Source organism: Rhineura floridana, chromosome 10 (genome assembly GCF_030035675.1).
Source record: "Rhineura floridana isolate rRhiFlo1 chromosome 10, rRhiFlo1.hap2, whole genome shotgun sequence".
Lineage (NCBI taxonomy): Eukaryota > Metazoa > Chordata > Lepidosauria > Squamata > Rhineuridae > Rhineura > Rhineura floridana.
The window spans coordinates 6,997,169-7,017,775 of record NC_084489.1 but is presented as its reverse complement, the minus strand read 5'-3'; the positions used below and the strand labels follow the sequence as shown (position 1 = coordinate 7,017,775).

General features: G+C 41.8%; 1 protein-coding gene across 9 annotated transcripts in view; it reads left to right on the top strand.

Annotated features, from left to right (window-relative positions):
• The window catches only part of HECW1 (HECT, C2 and WW domain containing E3 ubiquitin protein ligase 1), a 349,770-nt gene that overhangs the window by 310,970 nt on the left and 18,193 nt on the right, over positions 1–20,607 (top strand). For all 9 annotated transcript variants that reach the window (XM_061586857.1, XM_061586865.1, XM_061586862.1 and 6 more), the window contains 3 exons: positions 16,054–16,152; positions 16,435–16,564; positions 18,254–18,400. In XM_061586857.1, the coding sequence (XP_061442841.1) occupies positions 16,054–16,152; positions 16,435–16,564; positions 18,254–18,400 (376 nt within the window). The remainder of the gene's footprint in view (positions 1–16,053; positions 16,153–16,434; positions 16,565–18,253; positions 18,401–20,607) is intronic.

The window sequence follows — 20,607 nt, the reverse complement described above, 5'->3', positions numbered from 1 at the left end:
TAGCTTGGCCTCAGTTGTCCATGTTTCGGTGTCTTCCTGTCTGGATTACAATAATGTACTGTATGTGGGCTGCCCTTGAAGATGGTCTGGAGGGTGCAGCTAGTGCAGAATGTTGCTGCTGGTAAGTGAGGCAGCCCAATGGGACAATGTGTCACCAGTCTTAAAAGCACAGCACTGGCTGCCAGTGAGCTACTGGGCCCAATTAAAAATGTTAGAACTAGTACATAAAGCCCTAGATGGCTTGGGACCCAAGTACCTAAAAGAGTGCCTTGCCCAGTATCAACCATCTTGGGCTCTACAATCTGCAGGTGAGGCCCTGTTGGTGGTGCTGCCACTAAGGGCCACCTGGTTGGTGCTAACATGTGACAGGGCCTTTCCAGTGGTGGCTCCCCATTTGTGGAGGATGAGGTCTGTCTCTGTCACTATTGACTTTCAGGAGGAATTTGAAAACATTCCTGTTTACCCAAGCATTTGATGGCTGGAGGTGACCGTTCTTAGCAACTCAAAGATCACTGATAAAACCATGTTTTTAAGCATACCTTACAATGTTTTAAATGTTTTTAGAATGCTTTTATTTTTATTATGAATGTGTTTTGTTGATACGTTTGTTGCCCTGGGCTGCTTCAGGAGGAAGGCTGGGTTATACATTAAATAATAAATTTATATTCAGACACATAGTCAAATCTCTATGCTAGGACAAGGGGTCTCTCTTAATTCTTGATTCATGCACAATCCCCTCAGAAATCTTCTCTGCCAACCTCTCTCTATGTTCTTGCTTTTGACTGCAAACGGGATTAAGTGAGGATGATCATCTCCTTCCCTTGATGGATATTAATATGCAAACCCATTCACAGGGAGAAAGTATTTCAGAAGTTTAGTATTCAGCTCTTTGTACCCTCTACTTCCAGACTGAGTTTGAAGCACAGCTCTGATAGAAACACGCACACACCTTCTGCCTGATTAGTCTTTGAATCATTTTTTAAATTTAGAACATATATTTGGGGACCTAGCAATCACTACAAAACCACCACCCAGAAAATACTGAACATTGTCCAGTATATGAATAACATGCACATATAGAGTTCAATATTGCCTTATCTTGGTGGTCACCTCACCTCAAAAAGGATAGTGTAATACAGAGTTGGAAAAGGTTAAAAAAAAGGGCTACCAGAATTATCAAGGGGGTGGTGTGACTCCCCTATGAGGAAGGTTGCAGCATTTTGTGGGGGTTTTGGGTTTACAGGAAATATGAGTAAGAGGTGACATGATAGAAGTGTATAACATTATGCATGGCATGGAGAAAGGAAATAGAGAAAGGTTTTTCTCCATCTAACATAACACTAGAATTCATGGACATCCAATGAAGCTGAATGTTGGAAGATACTTGTTACACAACACATAAACTATGGAATTCACTCCCATAAAAGCAGTGATTGCTACCACTTGGATGGCTTTAAAAGTGGATTAGATAAATTCATGGAGAATAAAGCTATCAGTGGCTACTAGCCATAATGGCTATGCTCTGCCTCCATAGTTGGAGGCAGTATGTTTCCAAAGACCAGTTGGTAGAAACTGGAGGAGGGGAGAGTGCTCTTGTGCTTAGGCCCTGCTTGTGGGCTTCCCATACGCATCTGGTTGGCCACTGTGAGAATAGGATGCAACACTAGATGGGTCATTGGCCTGATCCAGCAGATTGTTTTTGTGTAAATAAACCTCACCAGCAAAATAACGGACAAAGAGTGCACAAATCAGGTTTACCTGTTTTAGACTCCTATGTAGAAGACATTTAAAAATGCCACCCAATGCTCTGTACACTCTTCACAGACAGGGATGGGAAGCTGCTTCCAGTGGCCTGCCAGCCCTCTCCCAAAATTGGGTGCCTCTTCTTCTTGACCCTGTCATATTTGCAAAAACGCCTCTTCTCCTTCTCATGTGATACTATTGCTAGAAAGTCTTGGCATGCAGAAAACAGAAAGGAGTGCTCCTTCTTGTTTCCCGCACGCTAGAATGGGACAGCACCAGTGGAAGAAGAGGCACTCTTCGCAAGTAATATGGGGGTTGTCCTTTTCCTTGCAGTGCTGGGCTGGGAGGAGAGGACCCTCTCTCCCCAGCACAGTGATCCATGGAAAGGAGAGAAGAAATACTGTATCATAATCTTCAGGGGCTATTCCCTGAAGATTAGGTATTACCATTAAGTCTCTTCCCATGTCCATCACAGTGCTGCAATGGGGGATGGAGTTGTGAAACAGTCTCTTGAACTTCAGAGATCGTTCCTCTCCTCCTTTGATATTCAGGAATGATCCCTTAAGTGCAAGAGAGAGCATTCCCCATCACAGCTCTGATTAATGGCAGATGGAGGGTGGAAAATGCTATTCCTTGATCTGCCGAGATCACTCCCTGAAGATCGAGACAGCGTTTCCCTCCCCTCCCCTACTGCAGAGTGAGAGTGGAGGAATCTGCATGAAACAGAGTGCAGTATGCCTGCAATGTGTTGTGTGCATGTGTACACACATTGGTGAATGTGTAGTCTGTGTGTGGTAGTGTTAATCACACAATGTTACTGTATAAATTTGACATTGTTTATTGAGTTTAATGGGATTTACTCCCCTACAATCATGCTTAGAATAGGTGAAGCTGACCCCATGGGATGGGGATAGGGGGAGGAGGAAGAGCAAAGGGGAGGAGGGGGTGAGAGCAGGAGGGCAGGTTTGATCATTTACATATTTATTGACTTCACTGGGATTTAATCCCATGCAATTATGCTTAGGATAGGTAAAACTGACTGGGGGGGGAAGGAGAGGGAGGGAGGGCTGGAGTGGGAAGGGAAGGAGGAAGAAGGGAGGAGGAAGGGAGAGGAGAAAGGCAGGTCTGATCATTTGCCTGCTTATTGAGTTCAATGGGATTTACTCCCGTGCAATCATGGTTAGGATAGGTAAAACTGACCATGGGGGAGGAGAAGGGGGAGGAGAGAAAAGGAGAAAGGGAGGGGAAAGGGGAGCGGGGGGAAGGGGAAGGGGAAGGAGGGGTTTGGAAGGGGAGGGGTGAAGGAAGGAGGAGGGAAGGGGCAAAAGGGAGGTGATGGGAGGAGGAGGGGAGGGCAGGTTTGATCATTTGCATGCTTTTTGAGTTCAGTGGGATTTATCCCTGTGCAATCAGGCTTAGGATATGTGAAACTGGCCTGGGGAGAAGGAGGAGGGAGGAGGGCAGGAATGGGAGGGGGAGGGGAAGTGATTGGGTGGGTGGTCTCCGGGTAGAGGGGAAGCCCCTTTCCTTTCCAAAAGGAAAACATTATAAACAGTATCATTGTTTTTCAGGGTTTCCCCCATCTTTTTATTCTACAGCAGGCACTTGTAGTCTCCCACCTAAATTTAAACCAAAACTGTTCCTGGCCACATCAACACCAGACCTTTCTTTCACTTTAGACAGTCATGGCTTTCCCCAAAGAATCCTGGGAAGTGTAGTTAGTGAAGGGTGCTGAGAGTTACTAGCAGATGCCCTGTTCACCTCACAGAACTTCAGTCAGAGCAGCTAACTGTTAAACCACTCTGGCCACTGGAGCTCTGTCAGGGGAACAGGAGTCTTCTAACTGTTCTCAGCATGCTTCACGAACTACACTTCCCAGGACTCTTTAGGGGAAGCATGACTGTTTAAAGTGGAATAAAGGTCTGATGTGGATGTGGCCACATGATTAATCAAGTCACACAGTCTGGCTTTTAGAACACTGACAGTTGGTTCTTACTGAGTGTGCTAGCACTATAATTGATGCCAATGTTAAATTTCTTAAATTAATTAAAAATCAGCATTTTTTAAAACTTATAGACTGCAGAAGATTAAGGTCTGGGTATGGGGCAAGGTCAGTAATAAGATTACAGATACTTTGTGTACATGGCTTATTGAATTAATTTCAACAAATTATGAGAACTCTTGACTGAAAAAAGTCCAAAAGGGGTCTGGTTTTTCCTCTCTTTTTACACTTTGAAATCATGTTTTTCTCTGACTATTTTTGTGTATCGCCATTGAAATTTAGACGGTTGTTAAGCAAGCGTTTCTGAGTTCAGGATGATAAGTTTTGTAAGGTTTTGTTTTGAAATGAGCTTATGGGAAGGATCAGAATGGCATGGGGGATATTTTCAATTTAACATTGCGGAATGCAAAAAATCCATGTTGGCTATAGTATATAGCCCCAAGAGTGATTAGGTTGGACCCAGACACGCAGCACAATTTCTATGCCTGTCTACTCAAAAATAAGCCCCACTGTTTTCAATAGAGTTTATGCTCAGGTAATTCTAATAAGATCTCCCCAGTGCTAATCCTCCTCTCTCAGTTGGGGTGGGGGAGCTAGCATAAAAACAATAATACAGGTTTCATTCAACTTTAGTAATATGAATTTTAAAAATACCAAAAGGGGTAGGGAGAGAAAAAAGGGACTTAAGCAGGGATTTTGGAAATCACTGGAAACTCTCTCTTTCCCACTTGTTTTCTCTCCCCCCCCAATCTGTATTCACACATTCATTGTGTCAGGATTTCAAAGCCTGTTTGTCCCGCTCAAGTTCAAACTTATGCAGCACATTTTAAGGTGGTTTGCTCTGCTTACCAGAGTAATTTTTTCATATCTGAACTCAGTTGCAGTAGCTTATCTTGAATCTTCAGACCTCTCCTGTTTGCTCCCTTTTGAATTGCCTTGACCAGGCATGGAGACCTGCCTGGAGAACAGAGAAGTATCTAGCACGCTTGCACTGAGGACGCATAGCAATTATTTCCATCGAGGCACTGCAAGGCAGTCAACCTGTTCAATGTGCCAAATGCCTCTTCTCCCTCCAGACAGATATTTGTAAGATCCCTCTCTCTTTGCCGGCCCCAAATGCTATTGTACCTGTCGCACATTCCTGAGATTGTCTTGGCCTTGTTTAGGCTGGGAGGCTTGCACAGCAGCAGTGGATTCTCAAAGGCAGAGTCCCCACAGCTGGCAGGCTGAAGAGCCAGCAGAACTGGGGAGCTGCTGCAGCGTGTTCTGGCTGTCCCTCTGTGGCTCACTTGGGCTGCCTATTTAGCGTTCCCCTCAGGATGTAATTTGCAGCACCACGTGTATGTGGCCAAGCAAACTCTGATACTTACATTTTTATGTATATAGGACGAAGTGTACATGTGCTAATTTATAGATATTATTCCTATAAAAAGAAATACAATATAGCTCACTATAGCTAAAGAACTCTAAGAAGGGAGTAGAGTCGGGGGCCTTGAAGTTGTCCATCAACAGTTAGCACCTAGAGAGGTGATTGGACAGGCCTACAGGTCACCTGGTCACAGTCAGTTCCCCAGCTGCTAACTGTTGATGAGCAATTTCAAGGGCCCTGGCTCTACTCTCTCCTTAGGGATCTTGGAGACTTGGATTGGCATTCCTTCCAACACACCTTTCCTTTGTAAAATACAACAGATGGCCACCCTAAGCTGAATCCAGTCCTCTGATCCCTCTGTTTGAACACATGATCAACCCTATTGAAGAAAGTATAGTGAACTACCCAGAAAAGATATGCTGTAATAAATCTAAGCCTTTAAGGTGCCACAAGATTCTTTCTTGGTTTTCCACTATGGACTAATATGGCTGCTCTCTGGAAGTTATTGAAGTCAATTTGACCACAGCTGAATGCACACAGCCCTGTTTCCCAGATTCAGGTTTTCAGCCAGGGAACCATGTGCACCACAATGGTTTGCGTGTTTCTTCCCCGCTGGCTTGTGATTTTCTACATAGGAAACCCAGCAATTCCCAATTTGCTATTTTACAGTGTAAAAGGCCTTTTTAAAAATTGGCTTATGAGATATTTTGAAGAGGCCTGCTTGGCATTCTTACAAAAGAACAGACATTACACAGCCTCTTTTCCTCAGTTCTCTGTGCACCCCTTTTCTGTGTCTCTCCCCTTCGGCTATTTCGTTGTGCAAATATTTTTGTGTTCTAGCTTGATGAAAATAATACCAGCTCCCACCTGCCTGATGAATGTCTGTTGCTCACTGTACAGCTGCTCAAATATCAGTAAAATGTAGCTGTAGTAGTGTGCTCTTTTTTTTTGCTCAGTTTTCTTCTGATTTTATTACATAGAGAAATGCTGGTTGACATGTATAAAATTCAGGATTGCCTTGGTGAAAGCACCTCAACTATTTGGCATTTAGTATTGGAAAGAGATTGCCATTTCCATCTGAAAGGACATGAACTTTTTGGCAGGCACATTCTCCTGAACAGGCAATATTCATTGCTCCCTTATCACTGGACCCCAAACCATACCACCTCTTGCGTGTCAAGAATAGTCAGTCCCTTGCACTGTTACACGTTTGATACGCGCTCTCACTTTACCTCATGTACGTGAAAGCTTCCTCACACAACCACCAGCTTAAATCAAAACAGTGTGGATGACAAAACACCAAGATGACAACCTGGACACATGAGAAATCGCATCCTCTGGGATGACCAAAGGGTAGATCCAAGCTGACAACTTCCTCCCAAGGAAAGGTTCCTGCCTCTGAAGAAAAAGATTTTACTTAAGCTCTGATTCAGACTTAAAAGAGAGAAAGTGTTAGAATAAACTGTGAAAGGCAGAGCATGATGGCTTCCTTCTTTTAGAAGGACTATGTTATTACTACTACTACTACTAGACTTGTTAAGCACTCAGTACAAAAGAGCATCTAAGCATGTTACAAAAAATTAAGAGCCAAGGTTTAGCATAAAAGCAAAATGCCTAGGAGTAGAGTGAGGTTCTTTACCTAACAATGAAATGATATTAATGATGGCACCAAGTGGGCCTCACTGAAGAGAGCATTCCGCAAGTGGGGAGCTACAACTGTGAAGGTCTTCTCCCTTGTTGCCACTCTGAACATTCCTCAGAGGGGGTAGCTGGAGGAGTGCCTCAAATGAAGGCTTAAGAGTCCATTTGGGAGAAACACTCCAAAAGAGATTGGGGTCCTGACTCACACCAGGGCTTTATAGGTCAAGGCGACTACTTTGAATTAGGATCAGAAATATAATGGCAGCCAGTCCAGCTGTGTAAGGGTCAGTGTTATATGACAGGCTTACCTCTAGCCTGTTAACAGTCAGGTGGTTGTATTTTACACTAACAGCCCCACATAAAGTGTATTGCAGCAATTCAGTGCCCTATTATAGTTAAGTGGGATAAAATAGAGGTAAGTAGGTGTAGGAAAGTTGGTAGACAGCAGAGCCAGGAAAAACTGCCCATGCAGCTCTGGGAGGAATCCTTGATGTTTGCCCTGATCCATTACCCACTTGGGATTAGGAACTATGCACTGGGCAGCAGCACAGGAAAATTCCCTACTATCTAACACAGCCTAGCTTAGTTAACCTTTCTGTCACTCATCAAGATGACCCTGACTGCTGACCATATATTTTCAGAGCTGGAGGAGCCCTGGGGTGGGAACTCCCCAACATCTCAGGCTGTCATTGTGGAAGTAGGCTGTAATTTCTCAAATGAGCCCCAGTATTCCACACATGGGAATGAGTACTCAAAGATGCAGCAGAGATTTAATCTCAGATTCTGTCTTGGGTTAGTATAGCAATAGGCAATTTAGCTGGTGGGGGCTGATGGGAATTGTAGTCTAAAGTATTTCAAGGACACCATGTTGTCTGTCCCAGGGTCAGTAACTTAGTGCAAAAGTGGGAAAAGTCCAAGAAAAAAGGGGCAAACAGCAAATCTTTCTAGGTTCTATAATGATTCCTTGAGAGGCAGAGCTTGGAAAAGTTACTTTTTTGAACTACAACTCCCATCAGCCCAATCCAGTGGCCATGCTGGCTGGGGCTGATGGGAATTATAGTTTATAAAAGTAACTTTTCCAAGCTCTGGAAATGTTTGAGCCCTTCCCCCCTGACAAAAAGAAACATCTATAGAAAATTAACACCAGAAGAATTGACTAACACATTTGTCATCATTCCAGAGTAGTTTAACAGCTTTATCTAGAGCTTTATCACACTGTAGGCTATTAATTCCTCTCTGAACTTCAGCATGCTGATTAGCTTCACATCAAGGAGGAACGGGGAGCTCTTTTAAAATAAATGTTTGCTCATGATTGCATTTCCTATGTACTGGCTGCCCCTAAGGTCTTATCCAGGGAATTTATCATCTGTGCATAGGAGATAAAGATCTTAGAAGCTGGCCAATCCTCACTTGAATATCATGCATGGGCACTTGCTTTTAACTTCTGGATCAAACTCTCTTTTGATTCCCCATCTGGCTATACAGAATCCCTTTGGAAAGACAATTACCAATCACTCTGGATGAAAACACTTCATGACAAACTTCCCAGATTAGGTCTATCATTAGAATACTTATCATCGCTAGACCCATCAATGGCCAAAGGTACAATTCAAACACGACTTAGGGATATAAAATTACAAAGCTCAACAGCAGCAGCATCCAAAGTTTGCTCTCCCTTGCACCTTAACTTGGCTTTCGATCCCAATAACTATGCACCCTATTTAGATTTTCTAACTGTTCCAAAATATAGAATCGCATATACTAAAGCCGGATTCAACTGCTTAACTTCAGCCATTTTGGAAGGGAGATATCAGGGTATCCCTTATATTCTTCGCATTTGCCCTTGTAAATCAGGCGCTATAGAATCACTCACTCACGTTTTCCTAGATTGCCCATTATACTCTTCCGAACGCAAGGAATATCTGCTTTTAATCATTAACAAATATACGAACCAATCCCCTGAGCACTTGTTAACCTGTTTGTTGGGAGGCTCAAACAGAAACTCTACCCTGTCTGTGTGGAGAATTTTTACCTCCTCTCCCTGAGTGTGTCTGCCAGAGTGGCATACTTGTGGTGTTTGCATTCCCTAGCTTCCTTCATGGCCACTTCTCTGTTCTCAAAGGGGATAATTATGTCTACCATGATGGTTTTCCTCTGTTATTCATAGTGGATGGTAATGTCCCATCTCAGTTGACTCCCTGAGTCAGATATAGAGCAGTTCAGGGAGATGGTGCCCACTGAGGCAGAGATGACTTTGGGTAGGCAGTTCATCACTGTGTCATGTCAGTATTTTCATGCTGTTGAGTGGGGCTGGCACCTGCACAGCACATATGGAAGGGTCTCATTGGAGTGTCCCCAGTGGTGGCAATGCTTGTCTTGATTGCGGATTTGATGGCTCCGTTGAGGGGTACAACGCTGAGGCAGCACAGTGCACAAAACACCGGTTGGCAAAGCATGTGAAGCTTCCTCAGGGCATGTTGTGGTTACTGGTGTCCCATTATGAGGTGACTTCAAATACGTTTCCCTGGTCTGGCTTGTTCTTAAGTGCAGTGATGTATTTCTTCCTCACTGACTCTCTCAGGCTGCTCTCAAGGAACCTCCTTGATCTGTGAGTAAAGAACTGTAGTTTTGGTGGGCTGCCTTGGGTGGTGGTGATCTGTGGGCCTTCTAAGTTCCAGGCCCACTGGCAGCCAATGAGCTTAATGAGGTGGCATGTCACATTCTGGGTGCATGTGAAAAGAGAGAAGTCGCCACCATCATGGCCAAACTCATTTTATAGTGATCCACAGAGGTAAGTGGCCAGATCCTGCTCGGTGGGGTCCCTGGTGATTCTTTCTGGATGACTTATTTCAGGGTGCCATGTGCTACTGTCTTGACAGTGTTATTTGGGCAGATGAGGCAGAAGGCATGAGTGATTACTGCACTATCACCAAAGTTGCCCAATTTTGGGACTCCTGCTTCTTCCCACTGCTGAAGGATGTGGAGGGTGTCATTGGTGGTCCATTTGGGGAGGCTGAGCCATTTCTTGAGCAGGGTTGTGAGTGCTCGATCAGCTCTGTTTAGGGCAGTTTTATGGAAGGCTGATCCTTGAAGTGCAAAGTCTATTCTGGGGAGAAGGAATGTTTTGAGTGCATCAGTCTTCTGCCAGGGGGCCAGTAGGTAGGAGTCAATCTTGCCCAGTGTCTGTCACAATGGCATGGATAGTTGCTTCAGGGATCTAGTAGATTCAGAATCCAGTGGAGGTTCCTAAGTGTTGGTAGGCCTCCCCATCTGCAAGGTGTGCTATGGGTTCTCCTTGGATGGTGAAAGCTGTTGGCAGAACCCAATTTTTCTGGCTCCCATTGATGTGAAGTGATGCACACTTTTTTGCATTGAAGCAGAGACCTATCCATCCAGCCACAGTCGTGATGCTGGTCAGCATTCCTTGTAGTTCCTCTGGCTTCTTGGCAACTAGCACCAAGTTGTCGGCATAGGCGAGGATGCTGACTTTTTTCTTGTGCAGGCCAAAGTCTCCTGATCCATTCACAATGCGTCAAAGGAGAGGCTTCATGGACACGTTGAAGATGATGAGGCTGAGTGGACAGCTGTGTTTCACTCCACAGCAGATCTGGATCTCAGCAGTTTCCCCTTCCACAACATGCACGGTGGTGCTGCAGCCATTGTAGAGCTCCCTGATCAGGTTGAGGAACTCCCCCAGCATGTCAAATTCAGCCAAGGTGTCAAAGATGTGATGGTGTGGGACGGAGTCAAAAGCATTGCTGAGGTCAAGCCAGACAATGGCACATTCTTTTCTGGACTGGCAGGTGGTGTCAGTCACTGTCTGGAGCAGGAAATTGTGTTCATGGCACCCTTTGCAGGACATGAAGCCCTTCTGCTGGGAGCTGATGGCATTGCCAGTGACAGCACAGTCAGTAACTCTGGCTGCAATGCTGCTGGCATACATCATGCAGATGGTGCTGCAGAGAGTGACTGGGCTCCAGTTGCTGGGGTCTGTGGGATCATCTTTCTTGTGGATGACGACAGTCATGGCCTAGGCATCTGGTGTGCAGTGGAACTCTTTGCAATGATTGAAGATGGAGGCTAGTACCAGGCAACCCGGGTCATGTTGCTTGGTCCTCATAAAAATATAACAAAATCCCTGTGGAATCAAACCAAGGGTTCCATTAAGCTCAGCATCCTTTTTCCAACAGTGGCCATCCAGATGCCCCAGGAAATCCTCAGATGAGACATGAAGGCAACAGCCTTCATGGTTTGTCTGAAATATCTGGTATTCACGTACACTGCCTGTTGCCTTGAAGGTTTCATTAGCTATGATATGTAATAGTCACTGATAGACTTATCCTCCATGAATTTATCTAAAACCCTTTTAAAGCCATCTGAGCCAGTACCCTCATGTATCAACAAATTCTTGAATGGAAAGCATTTGTGAATAGGCATTAGTGTGAAACACAGAGACAGAGAGAGAGAGAGAGAAAAATCCGTATGTAGGATCATCACTACTTTGGACTTATGGAGATTTGTGTTTTTGTACCATGCATCTGAATAGAAATTTAGTAGCATGTGAAGCAATTCTTACATATCACATCCCCCTAATTTTCCTGTCCTTCTGCAAGTGTTCCCCTCCCCAAACATTCCATAATGTTCATTCCACTTATACTTACTTAGGAAAATAAATAAGAGTCAGGTTTAACTGAGGTATTTGCCCTCTAGGTAGGATTTAATTTAAAGCTGTTTGTACTTGTATATAAGTTTTATTTTACCTGAAAATCACATCTCACCAAACTATCTCATATTTCAGCTCCTTGAGAGAAACATCTTGTATAGGTTTTGTGATCATTTCATTAGCCTTTTTAAAGAATGCAGTACATTTTTAAGTGATTACTATTTAAAACACTCCCTTTCAAGAGGAAATTATTTTTTAAAAGCTAGTATGAGGACAAAGACCCTAGTTTTGAGTTAGCGGAGTATCCAGTTATATGGCTGAGAGCCGTTGTGGTGTAGTGGTTAATGTGTCAGACGAGGACCTGGGAGACCAAGGTTCAAATCCCCGCTGAGCCATCAAGCTCACTGGGCCAGTCAGTCCTTCTGTCTCAGCCTAACCTACCTCACAGGGTTGTTGTGAGGATAAAATGGGTAGAGGAAGAGCCATGTATACTGTTTCTGGCATAGACATGCAGAGAAGATGGAATGCTTTGCTTGTTAAATTACTTTTGTCTTGTCTTGTAAAGGCACAGGGCTAGTTTATATGTTATCTGTAGTGGCTTGGAAGCTGCTGCTGTGAAGCTACCCCCCACACCCCTGCTAAGAATGTTGATAAACAGAACCCAGGGGAGGGAAAGCAGCAAGAATGTAAACTGTTTATTCAGGTTTTGAGACTTTTTATGTTTGTTTTTTGGTGCTTGCTCATTGTTGTTGTTCATGATTCTTGATAGCAACATGATTGTATGCATGGGGCCATCCATGCAAGCATCAACCCACTCTAGGGTAACCACATCACCTGTCCCATTGCCATCCATCACATGTTACTGACTATAATGTGGGAGTGGCCCTGTCAAAGCAGCTCCCATGCATCTATAGGCAATGGATGATATCCAATGTTAGTCATACACAAAGTAGACCATTAAAATAAATGGACTTAAGTCAGTGGGTCTACACTTAAGTGTACTGAGCCCCAAAGTCTCTTGTCAGTAAAAACTATAGTAATCCCATAATAACCACTTGATTTTTGAAAGACACTCAAAATGTAATTTAATATTTAGAGGGAACCATTTATTCATTCATTTAAATGTATATCCTGCCCTTCCTCCCAGAAGGAGCCCAATAAAGCTTAATAAGGAATCATTTATTACCTGGTTACATTGTCTCATTACAGAAAAACACCCACCTAATACAAACAGAATCCAAACATATAATTTGATTGGATTATATCCAACCATAGAGGAATCCATAATATATTACGCACCCTGTATTAACAAATTTCTCTTTATCTTCTGCAACTATACTTACAAATGTGTCTATGAAAATACAAAATCTAATTTATTTTTATTTATTTATTACTTGATTTATATCCCGCCCTTCCTCCCAGTAGGAGCCCAGGGTGGCAAACAAAAGCACCAAAAACAGTTTAAGATATCATAAAAAAGACTTTAAAATATATTAAAACAAAACATCTTTAAAAACTTTTTTTAAAGCTTTAAGAACATCTTTTTTTAAAAAAAGATTTAAAAACATATTAAAAAGATACAGACTGGGATAAGGTCTCTACTTAAAAGGCTTGTTGAAAGAGGAAAGTCTTCACTAGGTGCTGAAAAAATAACAGCCTGTCTAATATTTAAGACAGCAACTATTCTAATTAACAGAAAATATTGATGTACCTGAAGTTATTGTTGTTGGCAAAACTTCTTCTAGAGAAAGATTACTGATAAAGAAAATTGTTATGGAGCCATCAAACAGACATTAGAAGGTTATTCACGTGTCAGTTTCTGAAATAATGATGAGACTAATTTACTTGAAGGTCCTATAGAAATAAATGAGAGTACGACTGTGCATTTGTACTGCAGGCATCTGGGTTCTTTGAAAGTTCTTGCAGCTTCCCTATCTACTTCTGCCCTTTACCCATGGTAAATGGGGGAAAATATTTCTCATGTTTCATGAGGATCGTGCTACAATCTCTATTTTAATAGCCAAGAGATATATTTTACCCAGCCTGACTTACATACTTAACTGTCAGCATATGGTTTTCATTGTATAGATTTATAACCTTACTCACCTTCCTGCCATTCCTGTATAATCCTCACCCTACCCCCACAACACATTGCACTGCAACACAAATGAAGTGAAGTGGTTTTTCAAACATGCTGAACATTGGCCTTTTGTCTTGGGTATGGACACACCTGTAAGAGTCATAACCCTGTTATAAGCCCCTTCTCTGAAATTGAGAGAAGGTACAGTCAGCTCCAGTGGGATTACAAATGCCCATGGGAGTCCAAAGCATGCTGTTATCTGCCCAAATGCTCTTGAGTTTTCCCCATGAGGATAAAGTTGCCTGATAGAGAGGAATTATACTTGAACTAGCATTTGAATTCCTCAGGTAACATCATAATTATTAGCTTTTTTTCTTTTTGAAGCCAACTTGACCTCATCAGTCATTCTTTATTTCAGATCTTTGGGGTGGTTCACACATGCATGTTCATTACTTGATGTTGAAACTGTTCTATATTAGCAGAGAACTGAGCTAAGATGCAATGGAGTTAAGCTACATGTGCTGTGTGAGTAACCTGAAAGGAGCAGGCTTTTACCCTGCATTCAAATCTCTTAGACTTTGAAAAATAAGAAAAGCTACTTTATTTATAGTTGATAGGAAAGGCATAACTAGTTTCAGAGCTTGGAAAAGTTACTTTTTTGAACTACAACTCTCATCAGCCCAATCCAGTGGCCATGCTGGCTGGGGCTGATGGGAGTTGTAGTTTAAAAAAGTAACTTTTCCAAGCTCTGGTTCTAACTAACTAAGTTGGAGGCGCAATGGCCAGGCTCGATCATTCACCCCATGCTAGAGGTCTCCCTCGGCTGGATGGAGAAGAAGGAAGGAAGGAGAAGATGGAAATGAGATCATCTCCCTGAGAGTATCCCTTTACAACTGAAGAAAGACAGGTAGGGGAACACAAGTAAAGTTAAGCAGCCTAACCAGCTGGAGGACCCTCTCACTGTCTCCCCTTAGATATGCAAAGAGAACCAAATAGGAGTTGTTCTTGCCACACTTCCAACAGAAACATTGAATGATAACTTCCATGTATGAATGAGCTATCACAGATCTAATAGCCACATGTACAATTTCAGTATAACTTCACATCCTCTTAAACCTATGTTTCAATAGAGTAAGCTCATACATTCAGTGCTGGTCATAACACACTGAGTATTCTAGCGATTATGCGACGTATATAGTGCCTTAATGTGTGTGGAGCAAATGTGCAATATAGGATCAGAATGAAGCTGCTGCAGAACCAAATTCCTTCAAAAATGTTAAAAGAGGCTCAAATCAGTTTTCTGTTTACAAGAAAGGGATTTAAGGTGCTGGTTTTGGTATACAAAGCCCTATACAGCTTAGGAGCAGAATACCTGAAATACCATATTATCCCTTATATACCCAGTCGATCACTGCGCTCTGCAGCTGAGGGCCTCCTGCAGCTGCCATCTTATCAGGAGGTCCGTTCTGCACAACATAGGAAGCAGACCTTTAGTGTTGTGGCACCTACCCTTTGGAATCCCCCCCCCTTAAATATTACACAGGCTCCATCTCTGTTATCTTTTTTGGCACCTACTGACTTTCCTCTTCTGACAAGCCTTTTAAGTAGAGACCTTAACCCAGTCTGCATCTGTGTTGGAATTGCTTTTTAATATGTTTTTAAAGCTTTTTTAAAAAAAATGTTTTTGAACCTTTTTTTTAAAGATGTTTTTAAAGATGTTTTGTTTTAATATGTTTTTAAGGATATAATATATTTTAAAGTCTGTTTTTATGATGTTTTAGAGTGTTTTTAGTGCTTTTGTTTGCCACACTGGGATCCTAGTGGGAGGAAGGGTGGGATATAAATGTAACAAATAAATAAAATAAATAAATTCATTTAGGATGATTTCGTGGTTTCTGAAAAAAAGGTGCCTTGTTGACAGGTCAAACAAGATGTGAAGCTGAAGGAAATGGTTTTAGACAATGAGGACAGATCACATGAAACAAATGATAAATTCACTAAAAATAACTTACATATGTTGGGAGAAATGCCTTGACTGCACTAGAGGTTTTCTAAAAAATAGGACAGCCATACTAAGAAGTAAAAGAAATGCCTAATTAATTGAGAAACTTAGGTCTGGTTCAGACGTAATGCTAAAGCAAACTGTGGCTTACTGTGAATGAGCAAGTGTGCTGGTGCACAGGAAAAAAATTATGGCTGTTTCACTCCTCCCCTGTTCCTGCTGCTGCTAAACCATGGTTTGGCCTAAGAGTACGCGGACACATGGTTTGTCCCACTCCACACAAACCATGACTCTTGGTTCAGATGTAATGCTAAGCCAAACCATGGACTAGTACCACAGTGGAAGAATGAGCAAAAGAGGAGTGAAGCAACTGCGATTTTCTCCCAGTGTACCAGCATGCTTGCTTGTTCATGCTTAATTCTAGTTTGGCTTAACATAAATTAGACCATAGGAAAGCACATAAATTAGACCATAGGAGAGCATACTTCATGTTCTTGTCTCCTGAATTGCACATTGTTTGCACATAATTTATTATGTATTCTTTCTGTGCCAGGTTCCGGTTCAGTGGTCGTATCCTTGGCCTTGCTCTTATTCATCAATACCTTCTTGATGCTTTCTTCACGAGACCATTCTACAAGGCATTGTTAAGGCTGTGAGTGTTTTGCACATTATGATAACGTTGGTTGATGTAGCCCAGAATCCTCTTTCCAACTGTGGACACAACAGATTTTTACTAGCATTTGATATTCAGAGTTATTCTGGCTCTGTAGTGTCTTTCAGCTATCATGGCTAGTAGCCACTGATGGAATTATTCAGCTGTGAGAACTTTTATCCATGCCAACATTTGAGTTGTGGCTACTTTGTGCTGTGTGCAATAAGCTATCACTGTAGAAGCCAGAGAGTTATGATGATCTGTGTTCTCTTATACAATTAGGCCATGTGATCTAAGCGACTTGGAGTACCTGGATGAGGAGTTTCATCAAAGTTTACAGTGGATGAAGGATAACAACATCACTGATATCCTGGACCTCACTTTCACAGTTAATGAGGAAGTGTTTGGACAGGTAAGCAACCATGTGCATGTGATAAACCACCAGAGAGGTGGAAAAATAGAGGTGAAATAGATAAATTCAGACTGGAAGAACAGAATCACTGGAACAAATTGAGCTGCTGATGATGGGGCATGAAGGGAATAAGAGGCTGAGAGGGGAATAAGCGGGAGTTGGGAAAAAAGACAAGTCGCAAAACTGGTTGGTGATGTATCAGTGATATTGGAGGAAAAGAGGAAGTTGTCTGAATTGAGCAAAAAGCCCATATTAAAACCAGGAGGGGGGTAAACAAAGGCGAGGATCATGAGTTTCAGTAAGATGCTTATGCACCACAGAGGTGGTGTTCAGGGCAATATAAAGTGATGGAAATATTGTAGTAGTAGTATTGCATGTCTACACTAGATTACCCTGCCCTTCATCTAGTGCAGCCTTTCCCAACCAGTGAGCCTCCAGATGTTGTTGGACCACAACTCCCATCAGCCTCAGCCAGCATTGCCAATGGTCAGGAAAAATGGGAGTTGTGGTCCAACAACATCTGGAGGCTCACTGGTTGGGAAAGGCTGATCTAGTGAGTTCAGGATTGCATACATGGGTGCTACTGCATTTTTATTTTAACAATAGCCCTGTGAGGTAGTTAAGAAGAGAAAGAGAGTGCCCCACGTCACCCAGTGAACTTCATTGGATTAGCACAGACTCAAAACTGTATTCTCAGTCCAGATCCACTACATCATAGTGGCTTTGAAGCAATTGGAGGCTTGTATAAGCCAATACCTTAAAACAAATTCAGGAAGATGTCCACAAATATAGACATGACAGAAGGATTATTTTACAACTGAAAGTTAACCATGGCAACATTTCTGCTTTTTGGTGGTATAAAACCATTGATTGTGTATAATCCATATATGTGAATATTAAACTGGAATATTTTAAATATATTTATCATTTTGAAGCCCCCCATTTATATGCCACCCTTCCTCCAAACAGCTTAAAGTGATTATCTCATTTTATCCTCACAACAACCCTGTGAAGTAGGCTAGGCTTTCCCAACCTTTGGGTCCCCAGTTGTTATTGGACTACCATAAGCCCCAGCCAGCATGGCCAATGATCAGGAATGATGGGAACTATAGTCCAGCAACATCTAGGACCCAAAGGTTGGGAAAGACTGAAGCAGGCTAAGCTAAATGGACAGACCCTTGTGAGGCTTGCATAGAACAAAAAGGACATTTTTTCTTAATAATGTTATTTGTTATTTAGTTTAATTTTTGTAAATTGTATTGCTTTTATTAATGCATTTTTATACTTGTGATTATTTTTCTTTGTAAGCCGCCTTGAGGGCCTTTGCCCAAAAGGCGGGGTATAAATAAATTTAATAATAATAATAATAAATGCCCCCCCAGGCCACCTAGTAAGTTTTATCGCCAAACAGAGGTTTGAGCCCAGACCTTCCTAGCTCATGTTAAACACTCTCATGTCCATTACAAAACTGGCAGCTGACCAAGTCGCATTACAAAACAACTTCGTTTGAAAACATTTCCATACCAAATACTAAAAAGCATAAGATGTGTAATAATAAAAAGAGGTGTTAATGCATTGTTTGAAGTTCTTGTTCTTTGGTCAGTATTGGAATTTTGAAACATTTGTTACCATGATTACTGTTACACTGCTGCTCAGTATTTATTTTTTGTTGATTAATTTGTTTGCCAGGTAACAGAAAGGGAGTTGAAATCAGGGGGTACAAATACACAGGTGACTGAGAAGAATAAGAAGGAGTATATTGAAAGGATGGTGAAGTGGCGAGTGGAAAGAGGTGTAGTTCAGCAAACAGAAGCCCTAGTCCGTGGCTTCTACGAAGTAAGTATCAAAATTTGGTAGGGTCATTGTCAGAGTCATGGGCATACAGACAGCCCAGTGACAATAAATATGCTGTGTGCTCTGGCCAGAGAAACAAAAACAAAAACTAGTGACTTTCCTCTTGGAATCATAAGTGAACATCTGTAAAAGTTGGAAGTGTATGGTAGCAAGTAACCAGTATTTGCTAATGCACAGCACTTTTGCAAACTGCTGTCGACCACAGTGTTACAGAGTGCTAGTTTGTGCAGATCAGGGATATAGCTTAAAAGATAAACTGTGTGGTTGCAGGTTTTATAAAAATGTACCACTCCTACAGCAATTGTGTTTCTGAAGGTGTGTCTGTATTTACATATATGTTATTAATAGAACAATTAATATGTTTGAGAATTTATATTTTACTACAAGGAACATAATACTCATGCTGTTCACTATGCTTTCTACTGTGGATGTGGGGACAATTGAAACTACAGATATTATGGGATGAAACTGCTTATTGGTTACTGCCAATCATTCATACTGGTTTGTAAGCAGGAAAAATGCAGTCCAACGCAATAGGCCTGTCTAGCTCTGGCTATATGCACAAGTGGTTGCACACAAGAATGTGTGGTCCCAGATGGGACTCTTCCCCTTCCACATCAAAAGAGGCTACCAGTTCAGTAATGCCCAGGGGGATCATTGCAATGTGAATTTGCCTCCAAATGCCTGTTTTTTTATGCACACATATCTTTACTGGATCAGTGTGTGACTGTTTTGCTTTCTTTCTCTTCCATTTATGTCTAATATTTTCACTGGTCAGCATTGTTTATGGTAAAAATCTTTAAAATTTGATTTAGCAATAGTTGATCAATATAATCACCCAGAAGACTTTGTTAATTGGCCATTATTACAAATGTCAAAAATAAATAAGTTGTGGGGGGAAGCATGGCTTGCTGGAGTGCAAGATAGCTGCTTGATAGCTGCCAACACTATCATCCTTTCGGCGCCAGGTTAAAACCTTTCTCTACTCCGAGGCATTTTAATTTTTTGTTAATGATTGTAATGTTTGTAATTTGATTTTAGCCTTTGCTGTTTTTAGATTGTGAAATTTGATTTTAGACTGATGTTTTTGTATTATATTGTATTTTATTGTATCTATGTTCACCGCCCAGAGAGCTATTGCTAGTCAGGCGGTATATAAGTTTTAAAAAATAAATAAATAAATAAATTGAGTTCTTTTCTCCGAATCTCCTGAGGGCCCTTTATTCTATCACTGACCAATTGTGAGCATTGTGTCTGATAAGACAAAAGTGGAAGTCACACATTTAAAGGTTCTGGACTTAGAGCAACTGACAGAATCAAACCTGGAAATACATGGCTGGAACTGACATGATGCAAGCGGGTAAAGGAGGAAAAGGCACAAAAGTGCCTAATGATCTACCAGAAGACAGTGATATGGTACATTATTTTAAACTTCTGCGTAAAGAATTAGGAAACTATTAGCAAGTGGTTATAGCAAGAACAATTTTCTGAAATAACCACTACAACCAGAGAGGTGTTAAACATGAGTTTGAAGCAGCAACCCAAAACCAAATAGCTAGAGACGGTTACGAGGGACTTACCAATTTGGCTTGAATATCAGGAGAATATTGGCCATAGAACCAATATTTGTTTTAGAGGATTTCCAGAGCTGGAAGTGGGGTGATGGTCCCCAATTCATTTTGTGCTCCACTTATCAAAGTCAGCAGTGCTATGTGTTTCTACTCCCTTAGAGCTTCTGAGCACAGTTTAATAATTCCTAAAGATCTGAAACAACTTCATGAAAGTAACTTTGATCCCCTCCTCAGACAAACTCAAAAAGATCTCAGGATTTAGAAAAAGGTTCATCTCTCATGGTTAGGTCATATTGCAGAAATTAAAATGATTATGCTGCCTAGATTTTTGTTTTTGTTTCAAAGGCTTCCATTGTGGGTTGGGAATAAAGAATTGGACAGATGGCAAAAGCTGATCCATTTGTTAATTTATGAGGGAAAATGGGCTCGACTCACAAAGATGACAGGTTTTTGACATCAAAAAGAGGGAGGACTGGGGATTCTGAATATGCAATTTTATTTTGCAACATGTGATCTTAAACAGTTTCATGTTATCAGGCATAATGTCAAAGTTGATTTGGTACATGTGGAATTAGGTCTGGAAACTCTTTTCTCCAGGCCTTATCATTCCTTAAGCTA